Source organism: Hypanus sabinus, chromosome X2 (assembly GCF_030144855.1).
Source record: "Hypanus sabinus isolate sHypSab1 chromosome X2, sHypSab1.hap1, whole genome shotgun sequence".
Classification (NCBI taxonomy): domain Eukaryota; kingdom Metazoa; phylum Chordata; class Chondrichthyes; order Myliobatiformes; family Dasyatidae; genus Hypanus; species Hypanus sabinus.
The window spans coordinates 36,337,484-36,364,887 of NC_082739.1; the positions used below are offsets into that span (position 1 = coordinate 36,337,484).

Sequence of the window (27,404 nt, forward strand, 5' to 3'; positions counted from 1 at the left end):
CAGAGCCAAACCACCCCCTCTGCCTACCTTCCTATCCCTCTGATACAGCATATAACTTTGGACATTCAGCTCCCAATTACACCTGTGATAGCTACAACATCATACTTGACAATCTGTAAAAGTGCAACATGAACATCCACCTTATTTCTTGTACTCCATGCATGTAGATATAACACTTTGAGTACTGCATTTGCTACCCTTTTTGGTTCTGCATCCCTAATGCACTGATACTCACCCTACTGGCTGCAATTTTGTCTCATCATTTGCCTGCCCTTCCTGACATATTGTCAACCCCGCTCTGCTGTTCTTGGGCCATATTGAGCTATATTTGAGTCATATTGTCCACCCTGCTCTGCTGTTCAATAATAACTGATCCTGCAGCTTATTTCTTTCCCTCCTGAGCCCTGCCAATTCCCATTAAGAAATACTGAATCCATTATTTGAAGTTCAATCTCCAATTTTAAAGAAGTGGCTGGCAGGAATAGATGTATCTAGGTACAGGGTTAGGATTAAGGTGTTCTGGATCACGTGCTCTGCAGGTTGATAACCATCAGCTAGTTTCAGAGGTACAGGAGCAGTTGACCACCAGACAGGAAGACGCTGGTTGGCCAATGGCTTCTGCTAACTTGAAGGAATGCAGTATCAGGGTGTCATAAAAAGCAAAGTATGAAAACAGGCCCTTCAACCCATCTCATCCATGCTGACCAAGGTGCCCGCCTAAGCTCGTCCCAGTTGGCTGGATTTAGCCCATATCCCTCTAATTGTTTCCTATCTATCTACTTGTTAATGTACCTACCTCAAACACTTTCCTAGTTATCTCCTTCCATATATGCACCAGGTGAAGAAGTTGCCCCTCAGGAATCTCTTCAGTCTTTCCCATTAAGCCTATGCCCTCTGCTTTTTTCTTTCCTTTCCTTGGGACAATGACTGTGTGCATTTATCCTATCTATGCCTCTTGTGATATTATACATCTCTATAAGGTTTCCCTTTGGTCTCCTATGTTCCAAGGAATAAAGTCCTAGGCACCCCAACCTCTCCTTGTAAATTGGCTTCTTCAGCCCTTGCATTGTTCTCATAAATCTCCTTTGCGCTCTTCCCCGCTTAATGAGACCTAGGGAAACCAAAACTGTGTGCATTGGAGGAGACAGGAAGCTGATGGTTAGGAGCAGAATTTTGGAATAAGGAAGGGACTTCAAAAGGAGGAAATTTTGTAGAGTATCAACAAATGCAAAAGAAGGGAATTGTGTCAGTTAATAGGAATTAGTGGAGTATGTGAATAAACATAGGAAGTGGGGCAGTGAATAGTAGAAATGAATTCAGCACAGGCAATCACGTATGGTGAAATAGGAGGACTGAGGGAAAACAGAGAATTCAATGGGGACCCACCTTGTAACTATGGGAAATTAGGAACGTTTGAGCATTAGGCAAATGATGGAGAGGTGCAAGGTATAACTTGTGGGTGCTCTGATAGATAAAGGTTACTGATGGATGGTAGATGGCATTTGGCAGAAATATCAGCAGTCAGAGTTGGGGTAGCATGGTCCGAACTTAACAATGTTACGTTGAATTTGAAACAACCTGAAGCAAGACGTTTCAGTTGCTTGGCAGTCAGGGTGAGGTAGTAAATTGTATATTCAATATTGACTTAGCAGGAGAAGCCAGAGAGTGGTAGATGGTTGCCTCTCTGACTGGAGGCCTGTTACAAGCGGTGTGCCACAGGGATCGGTGCTGGGACCATTGTTGTTTGTCATCTAGATGATAATGTGGTAAATTAGATCAGCAAATTTGTGGATGACATTAAGATTAGGGAGTAATGGACAGTGAGGAAGGCTAACGAAGTTTGCTATGGGATTTGGACAGCTGGAAAATTGGGCAGAAAAATGGCAGATAAAATTTAATGCAGACAAATGTGATGTGTTGCACTGAGGAGTGTGGTAGAATAGAAGGATTTGGGAATACAGATCCATAATTCCTTGAAAGTGGTGTCACAGGCAGATAGGGTCATAAAGAGAGCTTTTGGTACATTGACCTTTATAAGTCAAAGTATTGAGGACAAGAGTTGGGATGTTGTGTTGAAGTTAGAGAAGACATTGGTGAGGCCAAAGCTGAGTTATAGTCACCTACTGTACCTACAGGAAGGATCCAAAAGATTGAAAAAGTACAGGGAAATTTTAAAGGATATTGCCAGAACTTGAGGACCTGAGTTATAGGAACAGGTTAAACAGGTTAGGATTTTATTCCATGGAGTTAGAAAAATGAGGCGTGAGACTAGAACTAAAGGTTAAGGGTGAAAAGTGAAAAGTTTAAGGGGAACATGAGGAGAAGCTTCTTCACTCAGAAGGTGGTGTGAGTGTGGAACAAGTTGCCAGCAGAGATGCTGGTCACAACATTTAAGAGAAGGTTGGATAAATACGTGGATGGGAGTGGCATGGATGGCTATGGTCCAGGTGTGAGTTGATGGGACTAGGGAGGATCACAGCTGGGCACAGACTAAATGGGCTGAAGGGCTTGTTTCTGTGATTTGTGCTCTATCACGGAGTGTAAGGTGACTCTCCAGATTCTGCAGCAGTAGTGTGAACTACTTTAACCAATGACAAAGCAGGCCTTAACCTTCTAACTGATGACAGCAGCACCATGAATATTTAATGCAAGGTGGAAATAAAAGGCCATTGTATGCTGATTTGTATTTGTAAGCATGATCTGTAGTCCTTATGGTTCAATGGGTCTTACACTTAATATGACAATTAGAAGTTCGCCTTTGATGCACCATCAATAACTCACACTGAGACGTAAGGCGAGATATCGGCTTTTATTGACTGGAAGAAGGAACCAGGAGTGAGTGTCTATCATACAATGACTTGGAGACTGAGGCCGAGCGTCAGGCCGCAGATCTCCTTTATACAGGGGCCTGTGGGAGGAGCCACAGGAGCAGTCAGTAGGGGCGTGTCCCGACAGGCACATAGTTCACCACAGCCTTCAAGTCATTAAATTGGTATTATAGGAAAACAGAGACTGGATGTTACATATCTGCCTGTGCTTCAGAGTCAAGTATGTCGAACAGCTTGGCAAACTGGTGCTTGGGAGTAATATTCCTGATTAAACCTATTATACTTGCAGATGGCTGATAGCTCCTCAGTGCATACAAAATTATCACTACAAATTTCACAGCGTCATTTAAAATCATTACCTTCTGATAAGACATTGCTTGAGGAACAGATGGGATCTGCAAACAGGAGGAAATGATTAAGGTGAGCACCAATGGAGAGTTAAAACTAGTTACCAGGAATGATGCCAATTTTTGGCTAAATACCATGAACCCATTCCTTGCTCATCTGTTGAAATAATTGAGACATTAAAGTGAATGCGAGCGAGCGTTTAGCGCCGACTGCCTTCCTTTTGATTGCTGCTGAGGTGTCTGTGAGTGGCCTATCGCTGTACGGTTCACCGCGGCAGGTGGGGTAGGCCTTTGTGTTCGAGTGGTGTCTCTCTCTTTGTTGACAAAGGAAGATGTTACTGTGGTTCTGTGTTATGGATTTGACTGTTGAGTTTATCGACTGTGGACTTTCTCAGTGATATGGTTTTTATATTCTGTGTTTTTCGCCCATTTCTTTCCATTTTTTCTGTGTGAAGGGAAGGGGTTTGGGGTCGATATTCTTGTTCCGTTTTGTGTGGGGCAAGAGGAGATTGGGGGTTGATTGTGTTGCTTTTTGTACGGGGATGGGTTTTGATGTTTCTCTCTGAATGACTTTCATGTTCTTTCTTTGTTTCGTGGCTATCTGGAGAAGATAAAACTCAGAGTTGTGTATGGATACATACTTTGATAATACATGAACCTTTGACCTTTGAAACTGTAGCTATTATCATCTTACAAGTTATTTAATTTTAGTGCTAATGAGCCCTCAGAATATTACCTGGCCTTAAAATAGTAATTTACCTGCAAATCTCTCAATTATCTGACCTGTTACTCAATCATTATAAATTACCTTGATCTTTACCATACTTCCAATCACAATTGCTGGATAAATTCTGGTCAAATGATATATTGTGTACTTCCTGTTCACTTGTGGTTGCCACAATGTAAAGGAGTGTGTGAATAAACCATTAACCTCCAGCGTAAAGATTGGAGGCTGTGAACTTAAACTTAAGAAATGAGGTAGAAAATTGGGAAAATGTGTAATCAGAATATACCATATTGTGATATCCGAACTTACCCTTACAATATAAACAAGTCCAGGGTTTCACTTCCACTATCTTATGCCAGCTGAACCACAAACTAAATAAAATGCAAACAGTTGGGTTATGTTCCTAGCTTGGCATGAGGTAAATGTTCAAAGGTCAAAGGGGTCAATTCGGAAGGCACAAGATAGATAGATCCCAAAGGTGAAGAAGTATTCTAAAGGGATGATGAGGTGACAGTGGATAACAAAGGAAGTCATAAAATCAAAAGAGAGGACATATAATATAGCAAAAATCTGTGGAAAGCAAGATGATTGGGAGGCTTTTAAAAACAAGAGGGCAACTAAAAAAAGCCATAAAGAAAGAAAATATGGAATATGAAGGCAAGCTAGCCAATAATATAAAAGAGGGTATCAAAAGCTTTTTTTCAGATATACAGTATAAAGAGTAAAAGAGAGGCGAAAGTGGATATCGGACCACTGGAAAATGCCGCTTGAGGTAGTAATGGGGGAACAAAGAAATGGCAGATGAACTGATTATGTAGTTTGCAACAGTCTTCACTGTGGCAGACACAAGCTGTATGCCAGGAATTCGAGTGCCAGGAGGCAGAAGTGAGTGCAGTTGAAATTACTAAGGCGAAGTTATGTGGGAAGCTGAAATGTCTGAAGGTCACTGGTCATCTGGACCAGATGGTGTACACCCCAGGATTCTGAAAGAGGTGGCTGAACAGATTCTGGTGGCATTAGCTAAGATCTTTCAAGAATCACCAGATTCTAGAATGGTTGCAGAGGATTGGAAAATTCCAAATGTCACTCCATTCATTAAGAAGGGAGGGAGACAGAAGAAAGGAAATGATAAACCAGTTGACCTGACTGCAATGGTTGAGAAGATGTTGGAATCCTTAGACATATGAGCTCTATGTACAACCTTAAATTGTATTAGGGCATGTTTAGCACAAATAGAGGACGAATTTACCAATAATAAAATTTTTTCCCATTGCTCAGTAGATATAGGACAATGCAACTCTTCTTGCCATTCCTTCTTAATTTTTTCTGATACATCTAACTGTAAATTCATGATCATCTTATAAATGATGGCTATTAAACCCTTTTGATAAGGATTAAGGGCTAAAATTCTATCTGTAATGTCCAATGGACATTCTTTCGAAAAAGACTGTAACTCATTATTCAAAAAATTTCTAACTTGCAAATATCCAAAAAAATGGGTTTTAGGTAAATTATATTTACTAGATAGCTGTTCAAAGGACATAATGTTATCAGCCAGAAACAGATCACGACAGCATGTTATACCTTTTGTTTTCCATAAAAGAAAAGCTTGATCCACAGATGAAGGCCAAAAAAAATAATTAGATATTATAGGACATGATCAAATAAATTTATTCAAACCAAAAAATTTACGAAATTGAAACCAAATTCATAATGTATATCTGACTATAGGATTAGTTATCTGTGTATTCAATTTGAATAAAGAATTTGAATAATTCAACCTGCGATACATGTCATTCTGATGTTGCTTCATTGACTCATATGTTCTGGTCTTGTCCTTGTTTACAAAATTATCGGAAAGATATTTTCAGTATTATTTCAAGAGTTTTAAATATTAATTTCCAACCGCATCCTCTTACTGCAATTGTCGGTTTACCAATGACGGATAATAATCGTTTATCCGCTTCATCTCAACGAATGATTGCATTTGTTACATTAATGGCTAGAAGATCTATTTTATTGAATTGGAAAGAAATTAATCCTCCAACTGTATTTCAGTGGTTTTCTCAAACTATTTCTTGTTTGAGTTTAGAAAAAATTAGAAGTGTGGTTTTTGATCCTTCAGTGAAATTTGAAGAAACTTGGAGACCTTTTATTCAACATTTTCACATGAGTTGAATTGTCTTTTCCTAAACCTTACTTATATTATCCTTAATCAATCGGATGGAGGTTCGGAGTTATTGGCACTACTGAATATGTACTTAATATTATTCAATGGCCCATGTTGGTTAGTGGGTTTTTTTTGGGTTTTTTTCTCTCTTTTTTTGGGGGTTTTTCTTTTTTTCTCTTTTTACTTCTTTGTTCATTAATGTTCTGAGTTTGAGAGGTTATATATTTTTATTATTATACATCTGAATGTCTATTTAAACTATTAATTATGTACTCTCAAACATTTTGTATTCATGTTTCATTTATGTTTGTTTAAAACTAATAAGTGTTTTTAAAAAAAAGAGAAGATGTTGGAATCCATTATTAAGGATGAAGTTTCAGGGTACTTGGAGGCATATGATAAAATGAGCCCAAGTCAGAATGATTTCCTCAATGGGAAATCTTGCCTGACAAATCTGTTGGAATTCTTTGAGGAAATAACAGGCAGGATAGACAAAGGACAGTCAGTAAATGTTGTTTACTTGGATTTTCAGAAGGCCTTGACAAGGTGCCACATTCAGGCTGCTCAGCAGAAGAGCTCATGGTATTACAATCAGAATCAGAATCACAATCATGTTTAATATCGCCATTATATATATATATATAATAGTTAAATTAAAAATAGTGCAAAAACAGAAATAATATAAAAAAGTGAGGTAGTGTTCATGAGTTTAGTGCCCATTTAGGAATCGGATGGCAGAGGGGAAGAAGCTGTTCCTGAATCACTGAGTGTGTGCCTTCAGACTTCTGTACCTCCCACCTGATGGTAACAATGAGAAGAGGGCATGTCCTGGTTGATGGCGGTCCTGATTAATGGACGCTTAATTCAGCTTCATAAGCTATCCACCAAGTGGGCATCAAAGGTGGATTGGCATCACCAGTGCGAATTCACCACATTCTGTGTATAGTTTTGTCATGTATACTGAGGTTTGACAGGTGTCTTTGGATGCGACATTGTGTTTGTAAATGAGAAATTAATAATCCTGTATGATATTAATGCAGGACTCCATATTTCTCTTTGATCTTCCCTGAAAAAGGTTGATCATTAAGCAAAAATTTATACATTGGCCAGGACATGGGATATCTAGCCCATTGATCAGCTATTATATCCTTACCTATATATGCTGTAATCTTGTGGGTTTGTTGTTATTAACACCTAGAGGTACGGATGTTGTAATTAAGAAGTCATATTTTAACACAACTTTAAAGCAAGGTTAAAGGGATTGCAATGCACAGTGAATGAGAAGTTGGTATTTATTTTACTGAAAATTGAGTTTGCAGTACACTGAGGTGGTATTTATTCAGGGATTATTAATTTGCTAAAACTACACTTAATTGTGTAGACTATTGAGGCATGTAGGCGAATCATTAACTGCAATATATAATCATAGAATTGTTGTCTGACAGAGCAAAGAAAGTAGATATTATGCCTGTGCATAAGAGTTGGCCAATATTTCAACTTAATCCACTTCCAAGCCATTTCTTCGTTGTGCTGTAATTGCTTCCTCCTCATGTCTATCCAAATCCCTACTGATAGTTGCCATTAAGTGTATCTGCCCCATCCTTTTAGTCATACATTCCAGATAACAATGAAAATACATTCTCTTCACGTTGTCTCCAACTCATTTGACAAATACCTTAACTGAGCATGCAGTCAGTTTATTTACCAAGTCTTGATTTAATAGCTGCTTTGCAATGAGAACTTCAGGTGAGATGCTTTTCTTCAAATATTTGCAAGCCATCGTACTTGCTTAGGGTGCAAATATTTGCCTTGCATTTAAAAGATGCATTTTAAAATTAATTTTTGCTGGGTTTCACAGACAATGATTGAAAATTTAAAAAAAAACACCGCAGAAGCTGAAAATGTGAATTAATAACAACAATTTCAGGAAGCAGTCAGCGGGTCAGGGAAATGAAGTCAACAATTCATGTCAAAAACCCCTCACCGGGACTGGTAATGTGAGAAAACATAGCTTGAAGTTGCAGAGAGGATTGGGAAGAATATATAGTACAAAGGGAGTATCAGTGACACTGAATAAACTCTTCTCAGGCTTCCAGCCACATACAAGAAGCCTAAGAAGAGTTTATTCATCATATATGCGGGGAAAGCATTAGATCCTTTTTCAGTTTTACCAGTTGCTCCATATTCACCACATCCGTTTCCAGGATGAGGCTTTCCTTTCTAGGACATCAGAGATGTCCTCCTTCTTCAAAGAGCAGGGTTTCCTTTCCTCCAACATTGATGCTGCCCTCACCCACATGAGGGAACACTTCACCTACAAATTGGTTTGGATCGTCTACTGCAGGGGATCCTAACCTGGGGTCCATGGACCCCTCGTTTAATGGTAGGGGTCCATGGCATAAAAGAAATCCATGCTTCTGATAAGGTATCCTCTATATTGGTGAGACCCAACATAGATTGGGCACCTTTATTCCATCTGCAACAAGCAGTGGCCCAGTGGCCAACCATTCTGACATGTCTGTTCACGGCATCCTCTACTGCCAGGATGAGGCCATTATCAGTTTTGAGGAGCAACCTACTCACTCTGCTCACTCTATTCACTTTACACCTATGACTGTGTGAGTAAGTACAGCTCCAACGCCATATACGGGTTTGCTGATGACACCACTGTTGTGGGCTGTGTCTAAGGGGGTGATGAACCAACACACAGGATTGAAAATTTGGCTGAGTGGTGTAATAATAACAACCTCTCACTCAGTGTCGATAAGACCAAGGAACTGATTGCAGACTTCAGGAGAGGGAAACCAGAGGACCATGAGCCAGTAATCATTGGAGGATCAGAGGTGGAGAGGGTCAGTAACTTTAAGTTCCTGGGTGGCACTATCTCAGAGGGCCTGTCCTGGACTCATCATATAAGTGTTATTATAAAGCAAGCATGACAGCACTGCTACTTCCTCAGGAGTTTGTGGAGGTCTGGCATGTCATCAGCAAACTTCTATAGATATGTGGTAAAAGTGAACCCACTGGCTGCATTACGGCCTGGTATGGGAACACCAATGCCTTTGAGCAGAAAATCCTACAAAAGGTAGTGGATTCAGCCCAGTAAATCACGAGTTAAACCCTCCCAACCACTGACCACATCTACCATGAAACATTGCCGTAGAAAAGCAGCATCCATTATCAAAGATCCTTACTTCCTGCCATCAGGAGGAAAATACAGGAGCCTCAGGACTTGCACCACCAGGTTCAAGAACAGTTACTACACCTCAACCATCAGACCCTTGAACAAAAGAGGGTAACTATGTTCATTTAAGTACTCATTTATCTTGTTATTTCATGCTCATAATTTATTGCTATTTATTTATATCTGCATTTGCACAGTTTATTGTTCATTAATCCTGTTTGCAGTTACTGTTTTATAGATTTGCTAAGTATGCCCACAGAAAAAAATAATCTCAGGGTTGTATGTGGTGACATGTATGTACTCTGATAATAAATTTTACTTTGAACTTTTGAATTTTGAACCTGATGACATGAAAATAGATTTCCCCAACTTCCGGTAATTTTTCCCCTCCCTCTTCCCTCTTCCGTGATTCCCCACTCTGCCCCCAACTCCTTAGCTCTTCTCTTCTCTTGACCTCCCTATCATCTCCCCCTGGTGCCCCCTTCTCTTTCTCCCATGTTCCTCTCTGCTTTCCTATCAGATTCCTTCTTCTCCAGACCTTTACCTTTTCCACCTGTCACCTCCTAGCTTCTTACTTCATACCCCTCCCCCTCCCACCTGGTTTCACCTATGATCTTCTAGCTTTTTCCTATTCCCCTCCTCCCCCCCCCCCTTCTTACTCTGACTTCTCCCTTCCTTTCCAGTCCCGATGAATGGTCTCGGCCCAAAACGTCGACTGCTTATTCATGTCCATAGATGCTGCCTGACCTGCTGAGTCCCTCCAGCGTGTTGTGTGTCTAATCCATTTCTTCCTAACTTTACTGAATTCAATTTCAAAACATGCCTTAGTGGATTGTGGACTTGAGCAGTTCCTCCTTGATTGCTTTACTCTGCCCTTTAAAGCTCTCTAATATGGAGTTGGTGCACTTGCCAATTTGTTGGATTTTAGTAAAGATTTCATACTTGGTGTGTTATTTACATACCATAAGCCCCTTCTTAATAATATTATCAAAATTAAGTTTAAAAACCTGAAAGTGTACAGAATAATACAAATACATTCTCAGACTAAAAGTATAACTGATCATTCTTGCCTTTTCTGAAGGATGCGAATATGCCTGATGCTTGTTTTATGATGAATGATATTGTCCAATCATACACTCTTTGCCCTAAAAGGTAAATTAACCATGTTGTGGCTATCATGATCTTCCTTCCCTTTTGGTCTTTGGTGAACTGACAGCCTGTTTACTTGCACACACTTTAAGCAGGTCTTGAGTTCATTGTGATGTTTACTGACATCATGAAGAGTAACAATGGAATAGCATCATCAGATGTAACCTCTACAGGACTCCTTTGGTATTGTATCAATATCTGCTTAAATAGAATCCTGGTAGATATTGTACATATTAATGGAATAATACAATAATTTGGCATGCTCTGGATTTGATGATGCTGGACTTGCTGATTTTCTGTATTATTGGATGTTGGAATTCCCCAACATACTTTTAATGCACTTTTTTAAAATCTTACCCAGTATTATAAAGACTTTTCCAATGAATTTGTTAAGCTTAAAATTGCAGGAAATAAAGTTTAAAGAGAGTGTGGAAAGCAAGGATTTGGCGAGTTGGAAGGAACATGACAAACATCTCTGGTGATGCCAAATCATTGAGATTTTCACATAATTGGATAATGGATTAACGGAACTTCACTCTAATTTCAGTATCATGGCAAGTTCATGTGTATCCCCAGCCCGTTAAATACTGAATACAGAACTCTGAGCAACACTCCCTTTGCAAAGTTTAAGTCTTCAATGGTTCCGTCAAGGGATGAAAGTTCCTCATGCTCATGCTAGGAACATGGGACTGTGAATGGAGCTCAGTTGCATACTGAGTGACTTCAAAGTCAGGAGAAGTAGTCTCTCTTCCTGTTTACCACACCAGATTAACTTCAATTTGAGCAGAGTAAAGAATGGCCTCTTGGAGAATTAGAATTAGATACTGCCACTATTTTGTTGTGCTCCATTTTGGTTCATTCTGATGACCCTATCAGCCCTTCCTTACTTAAGCCTAGGACCCAACGGCCAGCTGCTTCTGCTTCTTCACACATCATGGTAGCATAGTGGTTTGTGCCATGCTACTACAGCTTGGGGTGTCGGAGTTTGGATTTCAATTCCGACACCGTTTGTAATGAGTTTGTATGTTCTCCCCGTGACTGTGTAGGTTTTGTCCGGGTGCTCTGGTTTACTCCTACAGTCCAAAGACCTACTGGTGAGTAGGTTAATTTGTCATTATAAATTGTCCTATAATTAGGCTAGTGTTAAATGGGTAGGTTGCTGGGTTGGGCTGCAAGGGCCTGTTCCACGCCATGTATCTAAATAAAATAAACTATAGAAGTTTCCGTAATTTTCCTGAGACGCAGAGGTCTGCAGGTACTGGAAAATGGAGCAACACACACAAAAGCCAAAAGAACTCAGCAGGTCAGGCAGCATCTATGGACGGAAATGGACAGTCAATGTTTTGGGTTGAGAGCCTCCATCTGGACTGATAATTTTCTCCTATTATGGAGCAGGGAGAATCTTATACTACCCTTTGCACTCAGAATCATTTCTTAACATTTCTCATGATGTTCGATTTTGTCATTAAAAAAAAAATTGGATAGGTATGTGGACAGGAAAGGAATGGAGTGTTATGGGCTGAGTGCAGGTAGGTGGGACTAGGTGAGAGTAAGCGTTCGGCATGGACTAGAAGGGTCGAGATGGCCTGTTTCTGTGCTGTAATTGTTATATGGTTATAATGTGTCCAATTTTTATACTGTATCCATCCCAGACTTACAAACATTATCTATCATTTCTCCCTATCTACTACATCTGTTCTCCTAAGTATGTCAAATTAAATGCCCGGTCTTCTGGAGTCCTGTTCATGTAATTGATCTGTATAACTCAGATGTTGATTCTGAGTACATAGACACCTCACTCTGTAGAGGAGAAGTGAGCCAGAGGAGAACCAGATGTGCCTTACTATTCCCGAGCTATAGTAACATGATTATACAAATAACTTATTCAGTGTACAAGTCAAAGAACCTGAAAATTGGAAATAATTTTCAATCACAATTGTTTGTGTGCATTGCAAGCCTGTGATTTCCCTACACTTAAATGAATTTTAAACACCTGCCCGAAGAAACTTCTTGTAATTAGGGGCAGTGAACTTGTACTTCTTGTCCCATCACTGCTGAGCATCGCCACTGCTTTGATTACCTCAGCCCTCCCACCCTTTAGAATTAACTCAGTCCAAAATGTAATTTGTGATAAATGAACAAATAATAAGCTTCCTTCCATACAGGTGCTAAGCCAAGTTTATGCAGGAGATTTCAGAGTTCAAAGAATTTAGCCAATGCCTGGTAGATAACATATAATATTTTTAAAATGAAATTCTTTAATTATTTTTATACAAAAACGTTATGAAGATCTCAATGGAATATAGTAATTAACTAAGTGGAATGTCAATAAATCCATCATCCTGTATGTGGCCTTTCCACTGATAATCATCTTCTTCACTCTTCATTTGGTTTGGTGATCTTCCTTTAGGTTTTACCTTCTGCGTCAACAAATGGAATTGACTTCTGAACTTTTTCTTCAGTCCTGTACTCCAAGTCTCTAAGCGATTGATCAGTTTCAATCGAGACCTCCCATTGGGCAGCAGCTGCAAAGATTCCCCATTTAGTTGCTTCAGGGCCCCAGGTTCTGATGGAAGGTCCCACAGGATGGACCAATGGGCCAGATCCTGATCAATAGAAAAGATGGGACTGCCACTGGCTGCTGACAGGGACTCATTGTCTCTCCTTGAACTGAGCGGGCCACCAAAATGATCTGCCTTTTGACAGATTAGAATGATTGGCTCAGCCGCTGTCTCAGTGCTTGCATCCATCCTGCAGATCTGTGCCTCAATGTCGCCAATTTTCTTTACAATTGTAAGATCTTCAGACTCACCACCATTTAATCCCACCACCTTTTCCTTCTGATAAGTACACGTCACTGAATACTTCCTCATTTCATTTACCTTTACATCCTCGTGACTTGTTATCACCTTCTTGTCTTGCCCTATTTGCAGTTCATATACCTGCATTCCATTTTCAGCAACTGGGTGTTCCTTGATGTTATAAAATTTCACAGTGTTTGGTGATACAATGGACGTAAAGCTGCTCAAATCCTCTCTATTTTGGAGCACCAACAAGTCTTTCTCAAGGGCACTTACAGGTTCTTGGTCTGAATTCATTTGATACTGTTTATTCCATTGTTCTACCATCTTAATACATTGAACTCATTACAAGTTATTTCTTCTTATCTATTCTCAGCTATTCAAGCACCATCAAAACAAATAAAACTTTAACTACAGTGTATCGTAATTTTAACAGGCTGTCTGCCAGTTGCAGAGATGAACTAATTTTTGGGCCTTGTGATGTTGGATATAAGTGTAACAGGTTGCAAGTTGATGTAACAGTGTAGTCCATCATCACTCATCACATGCAGTCTGGTCAGGACTGAACACTTACAGTACTGTACTGTACTTACCTGAAGTCTGTATTTCAGGGAAAGAAAACTTATGCTTTCCTTCTCTTCAAAGCTGTCAGCAATGTGGGAGAGAATGTTGTGTGATCAAGACCCGGTTCAATGATTTGATCACAAAATCCATATTAGTAGTTCATCGCAGAGTGGAGGGAATGTTGCAGTGTTGGAGTTAACATCCTTTGGATGAGGTTCAATCATTGTTCTTTGATGGGTATCGGAGATTTCACGACACTACTTTGAAGGACAGACACCAAGTCCTGCTGAAGGGCTTTGGCCCGAAACATTAACTGTACTTTATTCCATAGATGCTGCCTGCTGAGTTCCTCCAGCATTTTGTGTGTGTTGCTCGGATTTCCCGCATCTGCAGATTTTCTCTTGTTTGAGGATAGACATCATGTCGTCCAAGATAATATTTAAATATTAACAATAAAATATTATACAATTGGTATCATTTTGTGGAATCTTGCTATGTGATAATTTGCTGCTGTGTTCCCTACATTAGCGGTCACAAAGAAGTATTTAATTGGCTGCAAAACATTTTGAGATTCTCTGAATAAAAACATTAAAATTTGCTTTCTGAAGTAAAACTCACTACTGAGGATAAACACTTACATTATATATTAAAGATGTGGTTTTATTTACAGGTTTTCCTGTGTGGAAAGTGTGGAAATATGGAAAGGATGTATTTCTGTTGTTAATTTATGTGATGCAGCCATCAATGGAAGGGCAACATTTCTTACCCAGCCCTGACAACCCCCTGGCACTGTGCATCCTGCTGGAACAGCTGCAGTCCTCAGTGCCACTCTGTAAGCAATCCTAAGATTTGACCCATTGCTGACGGACTTGCAGTATATTTCCAAGTCAGGATAATGTGTGAGTTGTCCCCATGCCCTTCTTGTTGGGAAATACGGATCTGGACAAACAGATGGTGTGGCTTGGTCAGATATAGATCATAAACCCCACAATCAAAGTACGCCAGTAGTGGAGGGAGAGATGATTACAGTTGTGGATAGTGTCAAGTTCCCTTGACTTTAGATGTAGTGCAGATAGAGTGATCTTGTTTAGAGAGGGAGAAGGTGACAGTCTGTGTAAATACAAACTAGTACACCTATACTTATAGTGTCAAATTGTTGAAAATGTTCTGAGGGGCAGAATAAAGAGAGATATATTATTCACAATCAGTCAGCATGGAATTGTAAAGTGCAGCTGTGTCTGATCAACAATTGAATTTCTAGCTCATGAAGACAGAGCAGTTCTATAGTACATGGTTTTTAACAAAGCACTTGACAAAGCCACAATGGCAGATCGATCGTGAAGGCAAAAGCCAGGTAAAACTGTAGTCGGTTGGAATCAGTATTTCACCTGCTGGAAGCAAGCATCTCACTTAGAAAGATGACTGTTAATGTTGGAAGCCAGTCATCCTATGCCTGGAAAAATTCAATAGAGTAGTATCCTAAACCCAGGAAATATACACCAGGTTTATCAATGGTCTTGCCTTCTAATGTTTGACTTGACAATATTCGCTGATGATTCAACTCAATTCCATTGAAAATTCTCAGCAAATGTTGCATTCATGCCTGTGTAAAACATTCTGATGGTGTTCCTTTATTGTATAAACTCCAATTTTTCTAGCATATTGTTCAATATTTCAAGCATTTGGAAGGGATTCTTTCGAGAAAACATGACTTGGAAAATAGGAGACCAGAATCCAGGCCATGTGCATAGTGTCTATTCTGATAGGACCTCTACTGGTTGATATTCATCATTATTGAATAGCAAGTCTATCTGTGACTATAGAGCAATGCTGGAGTTATCTCCAGGAAATGTGTCAGTGGACTGAACGAGCAGCAATATGGGATCTTTCTATCTCTTTCCACTTGTAAGCACCTTGTTGATTATTGTAAAAGATGTTATTAACACAAAAATGAACCTCAGATGGAGGCAAACCTAGTGAAGCACATGGTTAATTTAAGAGAGACTTATTTTGGGGCTTGCTGCTATAATCTTCAGATGCCACAGCTGAAATGAGGTAAAACACATTGCAACATGGCAAGATTTTTCCTTGTGCAGAGTTTTAGAGCCATAGAGCACTACAGCACAGAAACAGGCCTTTCGGCCTATCTAGCCCATGCTGACCTGACCTTTTTAAAATAGGATGTAGGCAAAAGACGGGCAACTATAGGCCAGTTAGCTTAACATCTGTAGTTGGGAAAATGCTTGAAGCTGTCATTAAGGAGGAAATAGCGAAACATTTAGAAAGGAGTGGTTCCATTACACAGATGCAGCATGGATTCAGAAAGGGCAGGTCCAGTTTGGCAAACTTACTGGAGTTCTTTGAGGACATAGTAAGTGCAATAGATTGAGGGGAACAGGTGGATGTCATATACTTGGATTTCCAGAAGGCATTCGATAAGGTGCCACACAAGAGACTTGTAAATAAGATACGGATGCATGGAGTTGGAGGAAATGTATTGGCATGGATAGTGGATTGGTTAACCAATAGAAGGCAGAGAGTTGGTATAAATGGGTGTTTCTCCAGTTGGCAGTCGGTGGTGAGTGAGGTACTGCAGGGGTCGGTGCTGGGCCTGCAGCTGTTTATCATTTACATTGATGATTTGGACGAAGGGACTGAGTGTAGCGTAGCAAAATTTGCTGATGACACTAAGCTAAGTGGAAAAGCAAATTGTACAGAGGATGTGGAGAGTCTGCAGAGGGATACAGATAGGTTAAGTGAGTGGGCCAAGGTCTGGCAGATGAAATACAACGTTGGTAAATGTGAGATCATCCGCTTTGGAAGGAATAATAGAGGAGCCCGTTATTATTTAAATGGTGAAAGATTGCAGAGGGACTTGGGAGTGCTTGTCCTTGAATCACAAAAAGTTAGTTTGCAAGTACAACAGGTTATTAAGAAGGCAAACAAAATGTTGGCCTTCATTGCTAGAGGGATTGAATTCAAGAGCAGGGGGGTCATGATGCAACTGTACAGGGTACTGGGGAGGCCGCATCTGGAGTACTGTGTGCAGTTCTGGTCTCCATACTTGAGGAAGGATATACTGGCTTTGGAGGCAGTGCAGAGGAGGTTGACCAGGTTGATTCCAGAGATGAACGGGTTAACCTATGAGGAGAGATTGAGTCGCCTGGGACTATACTCTCTGGAGTTCAGAAGAATGAGAGGGGCTCTTATAGAAACATTCAAAATTTTGAAAGGGATAGATAAGATAGAAGTAGGAAAGTCGTTTCCATTGGTAGGTAAGTCTAGAACTAGGGGACATTGCCTAGAAGATTTAGGATGGAGATGAGGAGAAACTGTTTCTCCCAGAGAATGGTGAATCTGTGGAATTCTCTGCCCAGGGAAGCAGTTGAGGCTTCCTCACTAAATATATTTAAAATATAGCTGGAGAGATTTTTACGTAGTAGGGGAATTAAGGGTTATGGGGAAAAGGCAGGTAAATGGAGCTGAGTTTACCAACAGATCAGCCATGATCTTATTGAATGACGGGGCAGGCTTGATGGGCCGGATGGCCTACTCCTGCTCCTATTTCTTATGTTCTTATGTTCTGCCTAGTCCCATCTATCTGCACCTGGGTAATAACCTCCCCCCCCCCCCCAAACCCCTCTCATCTATGTATTTACCTATCCAAACTTCTCTTAATTCTTACCAATGGATCTATACCCACCACTTCCACTGGCAGCTTGTTTCACACTTGCACCTCCCTCTGAGTGAAGAAGTGTCCATGAGATCCCTTAAATATTTCACCTTTCACCTTAAACTTATGACCTCTAGTTCTAGTCTCACCCAACCTCAATGGAAAAAACCTGCATGAATTTGCCCTATCAATACCTCTCGTAATTTTGTATACCTATAACAAGTCTTCCCTCAATCTCCTATGCCCCAGGGAATAAAATCCTCACCTGTTCAACCTTTCCCTTTAGATTTATAAATAACTGCAACATTCCATGTATATAAAACATTGCAAACCTTTATTGTCAATTATTTTAGCATTTTCAGTTACAACTTCATACTTTGCAACAAACTGGCATACATTAGTCACAGAACAATGTTTTAGAGAAATAATGTGGTTTTGTCATTGAATGGCAAAGTTGGATTTAAATCTATTCCTAGTGGCTTTAACAAGTAGTCCTGTTTTATTTTCCTTGAATGACCCCAATTGGCAATGCTAAAATCCATCAGCTCCATCTATGATAGGATGATTTGCTATCCAACAAATCAAATTTAATTTCTGAAATGGAAATATGTGTTCCATCTATTTTCCTCACATAATAGCTGCTGCTCTTATCTAGGAAATGGGAAATATGGTACAGAATTGCATCCTTATCAACAAATAAATTTAAACTAATTTATCTACAATACTAAGACAGAAGTTGAGAGAGTAAACACTTCATAATTTAATCGAGGTCTACCTGGTCCGCTTGTCACTCCATTCAGCCGGTTAGAATAGCTGTTGAATACTGCCAATCACTGACTGATCCAGGAACTCTTTGTATGATACTCCAGAGTTGAGAGTTGAAGGACAAACAGAGTTGAACAGCTTAAACTGACCAGCCACACAGCTGCTGGTAGTTGTGAGGGAAGGAAATGGGGTAGAGGTATCTCTGGTGAAATGTTAAGCAAATGATAGCTTAATAACTGATGCACTGATGCTTCGGTCATCTCTATGAGCTTTGATGTCCAAGGGAATCTGCCACAGACACGACTGTAGCAAAATTCTCTTGCGTCAATTGAAAGGTGGCACCAAAATGTGCGTGGACGGTACAGCATCCTACCGTGTGAAATAATTCAACAATATGAAGCAGGAAGAGAGAGAATGGTTCAACAAAGAGAAGAAAAAACTATGATCAATGGATATCTTCTCTTTAAAGAAAGAACAGGGAATTTGTGTACATTTTGCCACAGGAATTTAGTAAGGCATACACTTGTTCCATTCTTCCACCATTTATAAAAAGAACATTGATCAATACTCATGTTTGTTCTTCATTATCAAAGAAATACAAGTGCCTAATAGCCAATCCAGATATATTTCCTGTCTTGTTTACACAATTGCTGCACTCTTCACTGATGATAACCACCTACAGTATGTTTCAGAAATGAAAATAGAACCTACTGTAGTGACGTTGTAAAAATCAGTTAATAATTTAGTACAGACTTTTGGATGGAAGTTCATACCATGGAGGTTTGACATCTGAAATGCTGACTTCATTTTACTTCATTCTTTGTTTTCTTGTATGGATTTTACCTATTTATTGTACGTGCAGTTTAACTTGGATTCCACCATTGGTGATCAGATGATTGTAGTGACTGTCTCCTACGCCTTCCATTTTTCAACAGCCGTCCTTTTCAAATGATATGGGGTATGCTACAAATTGCATGAAGTCACTTAGAATAGGATAAATCACAAGTCACACGTTGATTGTGGGACTGAGGATTGGCACAGGGTTTTGTAACCAATATATCTCTTCGTATGAATTTTGCCTCATCATTGATTTCAATGTTGGAGGAGCACCCATTTTATTTTTGGACACTGGGCTCAGGTCAGGGACAACTTAGGTTACAAACCTAATGATAACTCCTTTTACACTTCCAGAACAGCAACTGCACCGGAAAATGCAGAGTGACACACGCACTACTCTTCATAAAAAATTGTGCCGCTCCACGCCTCCCTCCCTCCACATAACATTTCAAATTTTTGTACTTTTGTCCAGAAGCGCTGTATCAGCTCAAGGTTATGAGCAGGTCCCCACTGTTCATTCTAAGTGTTGGCTCCTGTCTACAAAACGTATTATGTACAGCCTATGCACTCCTGATTGTGCTTGTCAAAGACAGTGGGGTGTAGTGTAATTCCATGTTGGACACACATTCCTTCCAGGCAGGTAAAAGAAACTATTTGAAATAGGGTGTGGAGAGACATTCAAAATTACCCTCAACATGCCATCCATTCCCTTCTCATTGCAAGGTCTGAATTCTAAACTGCCGCCAGTAAGTATCGTGTCTAACGTTTTAACTTTGCTTTGCAGCAACGTTTAATCAAAATACTGTTTGAGCCTTTTGGAAACTCATCTTCGCATGAGGATAGGACCAAGAACTGAAACTGATGGTGCCTCCTTATCAAAGGGGCAACTTTCTCAATCTGACTGTGGATAACAACTGAAAGCTTGTTTCAGTGAGGAAGGCATACTGGCACTGTGAATCTTCGTACGCCACATTTACAAGCAGCAGATCAGTCAGTTGGCTCATTTCAGATCTTGATTAGCCTGTCAGAATAATACTGGATTTTAGATCCAACCTCAGTAGCTTCTTGGTGGCTGGGGGTGGGTAGAATCCATATTCCAGGTCTGTCTCGTGAAAGATTTAAACAGAGAAGTAATGCAGCACCTTAACATTTTTTAAAGGTTATTGAGACACTCGGTTTGAAGGAAAACACACCAAAGTAGGGAGCTGACCTGGAGTGAATAATGTAGATTGCAAGATTAGACTTTTCAAAGGCCCATGTGCTGTAAATTTACTGTCTACATGCTGCCTTTCCTTCTTAGTATCAACTGCATTCATTTTGGCAATAAATACATCAATCATTTGGATCAGAGCACCAAATATCCTGCTCATTGTTCAATATTACCACATTGGTGCTCCAGTCCTGAACAATGTATATTTAAGGCAGTGGTTGATACATTCAGGGCGTGAAGGGATAAGGGGAGAAGGCAGGAAAATTGGATCAGCCATGATTAAATGGCGGAGCAGACTTGATGGGCCAAATGGCCTAATTCTGCTCCCATATCTTGTGAAGCACTAAACAAGTGATATTTACATAATCTGTCATGTGCTAAACAATATGTGTCATCTTTTAGATGATATAATAAGGCAGAGACATGACTTAAAAGATGATTTTTATCTTAGGCAAGAAGGTGACCAATAGGAGTTGAGGAACAGGGGCTGGCTATCAGAAAGCAACAGCTCCTTTTGATGGAATTTGTTTGAATGGAGCCCTTCCGCTCTCCCACTTGCATCAGTCTCAGCATTTCCACAGTGTGACTCCTAGGTGTTGGTGGCATCAATATTGCTCATCAACCCAGCCCTGTGTAAAATAATACCATCACACGAGTTAGGAAGTAGGAAGCTGTAAATCTGGCACATTTCCTTTCATCCTCCCTGGCAACCACCATCTTGCTGCTTTGATACTGTGGCAACGCTGTTGCGTGCTTGGTTATTGTAAAATAAACAGTCGTCTCATTCAGCCTGGATTATGAAGGGAACCTCTTCAATGAAATCAAAGCATTACATTGAAACCACTTGAAATGAGAGGGAGCTGTGGCTTGAAGTGCTATATTATTACCCTGATGAAAAGGCCACTTCCTCTTGAGTTTACACTGGGTTAAAATCTTGGACTGGCTTATACTGTCGAACTGGAATTCAGGGGTTTAATGCCAGCCGGAGGACTGCAAAAGTTGATCGTGCTTGTCACTGCTCTGGTTTAAAATCTAACATTAACTGAAAGATGACTTCAGAAGAACAGAGAACCCAGAGTTGAGGGAGAGTGACTTACAAAGTGACACCAGGCCAAGGAAAGGCCGCCCAGCAGCGAGGGGCTGCTGATGGTGAAGGCAGGATGTAAAGAGGACTCCTCACATACATGGCATCAAAGAGCGAGAGAGAGAGAGAGAGAGAGAGAGAGAAGACAAGTTAAAAAGTGCTCTTTATAAACATGGCACTATACAGGAAGATCAGTTTAAGATGACACTTTATTGCAGGCTATATAACAGAGAAAATAGCTAATAGCTGTTGAAGTATTGCAAAGCAAATAAAACATGCTTAGAGACCAGGCTTTTTATTGGAATAACCACATAGAGGTGGCTGCTGGCTGCAGTAGGTAACAGGGAATTAGTTGAGGGCAGTGTTGACCAGGGAAAGACCTGGAATGAATTCTGCATTAAATGATGCTGCATGTGGATTTCTTCTTGCAGTTATCAGCAGTTCTGATTGGTTGATTATTCCCTTCATGCGTCTATAATTAGGGGCGTGGCTTGACGTACATTGTGCTTGATGAGCAATCATGAAGACTGCATAAATACTAGATGATGTACACTTTGTCACCATGATTTAGCAGAGCTACTGTCTTAGCAAGGCCCTTTATCCCACCACTGGAGATCATTAATCTGAATTTGTAAGCAATTCAATTAATCATCGTTTAAAGATTTCAAGGCGTGATCAGGTACACGCGTAGTCAGCACGATGCCAACAAACAGCTGGCATCATTAGGGATCAGAATCAATAAACACTGTCCTTTAAAACATTTTTATTTCCATCTACCTTACTAAATGTGTCTTTTCCTGGCAACGATGTCACTAAATAGTAGTTGCCAAATGTTACTGAGAAACCCCTTGTAATACTATTATTTGGTCTGTTTACCCTTCCCAGTAATAGTTCATGTTATCTTAGTGAGGACTTCTATTTGCTACTTTACGACTGCAATGCATTGTAAAAGCTGTAAATGGTGGCCCAGTGCTTTTGGAAAGATTGCCAAATCTTTTCTCCTTCCCACTGCATATTCCTCCTAGTAAGTGGATAGAACTGTAGCAATTCTTACTGGAAATCTCCCAAACCAGGAGCGGACTAAGGGCCATTGAATTATACACAGGCCTGGACTTCCACTACCCCAGCACACAGCGACCCAATGATGAAGCCATGACAGATTAAGTACAGCTAAATTGTTCTTGTTAGTTTCCATTTTTTGTTGATGATTTTCCGATATTGGATTATTAATGTCAACTCCAACATCGGTTGATGCTTAAAAATAAATTATTTACAAAACCTTTCCCAAAGCTGAAGAGACCACATGTCTTTCAAATTGGCTGAGCCCTCTCTTCTTCTTGATGGAGACAGTTTTCATGTGGTTAGCATATCTGGACATTATTTTGGCCTTGAAGTGCAGTCTGCAAGCGAGAATCTGGCAGCCCAGCTAATCCTGGCTTCCATGGGGACAATGCAATGGTCTATGTTGGGCACAGAACTGGAATGCAAAAGACAAATCAAGATGTAATAGAGCTGTGAAGGGCAGGCATCACATGAATTATGTATAAAAATTTAACACACAGACCCGAGAATGGCCGATAAAGCTCCACATACCTTCTGAGCACCATCCCAGGAGATTACAAGACCCCATTGTTCATTAGACATTAATATTAACTTCCAGTTACTGCAGTTGTATTTATTTTTCTGTCTCAGGGGAGTTTCTGGCCTGCATGTATTTTGGCTGTCAACCTTAGCAGAATCACTGTTACATGAATTTACCAGCCATTATTCACAACCAGCCCTCTTCTATGCTATTAAGTAAAATGAGGTTCAGTACTGATATCAGCTTTCGCTTTTTGTTAACACTGTTGTGCCTTTGAGGTCTGCTTCAAAAGCCTGACTACATAATATGGACTGATGTTTCAGTCTACACAGAGAAGTCACAGCACAGTTTGAGATATTACAAAGAAATCAATCATGGAATTGAGTTTAAGAGCTGAGAGGTAATGTTGCAGCAATAAGGACCCTGGTCAGACCCCACTTGGAGTACTGTGTTCAGTTCTGGTTGCCTCACCACAGGAAGGATGTGGAAACCATAGAAAGGATGCAGAGGAGATTTACAAGGATGTTGTCTGGATTTGAGGGTGTACCTATGAGAATAGGTTGCGTGTACTTAGCCTTTTCTCCTTGGAGCGACAGAGGATGAGAGGTGACCTGATAGAGGTGTATAAGATGATGAGAGGCATTGATCGTGTGGATAGTCAGAGGGCTGAAATGACTAACACGAGAGGTTTAAGGTGCTTGGAAATAGGTGCAGAGGAGATGTCAGGGGTAAGTTTTTTTTATGCAGAGGGTGGTGAGTGCGTGGAATGGGCTGTCGGCGACGGTGGCGGTGGCGGATACAATAGGGCCTTTTAAGAGACTCCTGGAGGTACATGGAGCTTAGAAAAATAGAGAGCTATGGGTAACACTAGGTAATTTCTGAGGTAAGGACATGTTCGGCACAGCTTTGTGGGGCAAAGGGCCTGTATTGTGCTGTAGGTTTTCTATGTTTCTAAATGGAAGAATGATAAACAGCATTGATGTAAAGAAGGGTCTTGGGGTCCAAGTTCATAGCTCACTGAAATTGGCCATGGAAGTAGACAGGGTGCTAATGAAGGCATATGACATGCTTGCTTTCATTGGTTGGGGCAAGAGTCAGGAAGTGATGTTGGTAGCGATACAAAATTTTGATTAGGCTGTTCTTGAAGTATTATATAAAATTCTGGTCCTCCCCCCCTCCCCATTAAGGGAAGGATGTGGAGGATTTGGAAAGGGTGCAAAAGAAGTTTACCAGGATGCTGTTTAGATTAGAGAGTGTGAGGTTGTTTTCTCTGATGCATTGGAGAGTCCTGATTGAAGTTTATAAGATACGAAAGGCATAGATAGAGTAGACACAATCTTTTCATGTACTATAAGATTACAAAGCGAGAGAGGAAAGGTTTATAGGAGAGGTACTAGGCAAGCTTTTTACACAGAGACTGCGGTCGGTTCCTGGAATCCGCTTCCAGGGGTGTTGGTGGATGGAGATATGGTAGTGATATTGAAAAAGGTTTTAGATAGCCAATATGCAGGAATGGAGGGATATGGGTCATGACCAGGTAGAAGAGATTTAGTTTAATTTGGTATTGTGTTCAGTGCAGACTTAGTGGCCCATAGGGCTCTAAATTGGATTTTGCACAATTTTGGCGTGCTGAGAGGCTGCTGTATATGATCTAGTGCCAAGTCAGAGATCAGCAGATCACCAGTCATTTTCCTCCATTTACAAGCAGCCTGAGCCAGCGCATGGAGACACAACTGAACCCCAATACTGGAATCTGCTGAAACTGGGAGAGGTGCAGCGAGAAATAGTAGAGTGGACTGTAATGAGGCTCCCAATTCCTTGTAATAGGCTAATCAAACTCTGAACTGTGACCATGTTTTGATCGGGTCCCTTGCTGTGATGAGACCCCCTCCCTTCACTGCAGTTGAGCCTCTTACGTGGATATTAAGGGAAATGTAATTGGAATTAGTGCAGGAAAGTGATGCTTTGATGAAGAATCAGCCCTGGTCTTACTGATTGACAGAACAGGCACAAGGGGCTGAATGGATTAGTCCTGCTTCTATTTCTTGTGTTTTAAAACTCTACCGCCAGACTTCAAAAATTATTAGTTTTTTAGTGCATTCCTGGAAGGGCCAGTGCTTATTGCCTTTCCATCCATCCTTTTCCTTGAACCACTGCAATCTTCTAGATCTGATTTCCAGCTCACCTCACGCTCCCACCTACAATCACCTGCATGCAGGACTCAATGATGTGGAAAAATGATGGACAGATCTTCCCTTTCAAACAGTTGCCCATCGCTCATCACAGACAACAATACTTTAATGGTTATTGTTACTATTTATGAGTCTTAGAATCAGAATCAGATTTAACATCACTGACATATGTCGTGAAAATTGTTGTTTTGCAGCAGCAGTACATTGCAGTACATAATAATAAAAAACTATAAATTACAATAAGTATATATAAACAAAGAAAATTAAATTAAATAACTAGAGCAAAAAGAGAGGAAAAAATAGTGAGGTAGTGTTCATGGTCTGATGTCATAAATCTGATGTCAGATGGGAAGAGGGTGTTCCTGAAATGTTGAGTGTGTGTTTTCAGGCTCCTGTACCACCTCCCTGATGGTAGCAGTGAGCAGAGGGCACGTTCGAGCTGAGGGGGCTCCTCACTGATGGATGCCGCCTGTTTGGGGCATCACCTTTTGAAGGTGTCCTCAATGCTGGGGAGGATAGTGCTGGCTGAGTTTACAACATACTGCAGCTTTTTCTGATCTTGTGCAGTGGCCCCTCCATATCAGGTGGTGATGCAACTGGTTAGAATATGCTCCATGGTACATCTGCAGAAGTTTTGCGAGTGCCTTTAGTGACACATCAATTCTCCTCAATCTCCTAATGAAAGATAGCCGATGTCATGCCTTCTTTGTAATTGCATCAATATTTTGAGCCCTCACCTCTCCTCAACTTGTAAAGTCATTAAGGCCAATGGATGTCATGGTAAAAGAGGGAAACAAGATTCAAAGGGTACAGCTTACAGAGCTACATTATTAATATGTGTGCTGAACAAACATTTGTGCTGATGTCTTGGTAACCCTTATGAGAAATGTAGGCAGCTTGATTGCTTGTAGCATAGAGGAGCCATTCAGTTGGTTGAAGTGGATCAGTTAATAATGGACCAAATAGTGAAAGGTGCCCAATCCCAGGACCCGATCACATGGGGTCTCCGACTGTCTCATAAGATGTGCCCCCCACTCTATCATTTGTTGAGCTGATCAGAGAGGAGGAGAATGTGTCGGAGGCGCGGGAGGTGGGGGCTCCATCAGCAGGGTACAGCCCCCTGCAAAGAAGTGACCATGGATAGCCTGCCCCGGGGAGTGGTAAAAGAGATTGCGGCAGAGTTGGTAACTGAGATGTTTCGGTTGTTTTCGGTGGGTGTGCCTCCCCCCCCCCCCCCGGTATGATGGAGTTGATAGGGAGGTGGACCCCCCCTAAGGGGACGGGCTACGTAGAGGGCCGCTAGTGGTTGGGTTCCCAGGAGAATGGGAGCGACTGGTATCGTCCGTTATAACTGTGGTGAAGAGGGACACTTCAGGTGGAGAGTGAGCCCCCGAGTACCTACGCAGAGAGACGTCAGGGAACTTAGAAGAGACCCAGTGAGGAAACGGCCTGGCATATCAGGGGGAACACATTTCCAGCAGTATATCAAGGAACACCCTAAAGAAAAAACCCTATTCCTGAAGGGTTAGTGGGGCCAAGCTCCAGTGTATCGCTATGGATAGAGGGTATTTATGCTAGAGCCATTCTTGACACAGGGTCGCAGGTCACTTTGCTGTACCGTCCATTTTAGAGCCAGTATTTGACACATTTACCATTGACACCACTCAGTGCACTAGAGATCTGGGGTGTTAGTGCAGGTGATTATCCGTCATTGAAGCTGGAGTTTTCGGATGCCAGTGTTGGAGTGGCTGAGGTCCTTGATACATTATTGCTGGTTTGTCCTGACCTTGTTGAGAAGGGTGGAGTTTCAATCAATCCCACAATCCTTGTGGGAACCAACACTCCTATTGTGAGGAGGCTCATGGAGAGAGCTTTCTGAGAACATTGCCTGTTCACCTGGTATTTCGAGCTGCTTTCGAGGAAGTGTGTGGCCACTCTGGGCCAGTTACTGAGTTTAGACGAGGGACTATGTGGTTCACCCAGTCAAAACCAATCACGTTACGGCCTGGGGATGTAGTGAGAGTGACGGGCACCCCCAAATTTCCTGTAATCCCCGAGGGCGAGGCCCCCTTGGTGGATGCTGTAGAAGACCAGAGGAGGAGTCAGAATTTCCTGCTGGGGTACTGGTGAGGCTTGAACTGCAGAAGCCCTCGGTTGTACAGGTGAGCAGGATGGCAGTGATTGTTAGGAACACTACGAAGAGGGAGGTCACCTTCAAGCGGGGGATGCCCCTGGTGCATCTTTTCCCAGTGATGGTAATGCCTATCGTCCCTGTGAGACACACTGGGGAG

General features: G+C 41.1%; 1 protein-coding gene across 1 annotated transcript in view; it reads right to left on the reverse strand.

Annotated features, from left to right (window-relative positions):
- Positions 1-17,768: 17,768 nt before the first annotated feature.
- Positions 17,769-27,404, reverse strand: part of fez1 (fasciculation and elongation protein zeta 1 (zygin I)) — a 92,499-nt gene continuing 82,863 nt past the window's right edge. Inside the window, exon 9 of the mRNA XM_059957249.1 lies at positions 17,769-22,816. Coding sequence (XP_059813232.1) covers positions 22,800-22,816 — 17 coding nt within the window. The 3' untranslated portion in view covers positions 17,769-22,799. The remainder of the gene's footprint in view (positions 22,817-27,404) is intronic.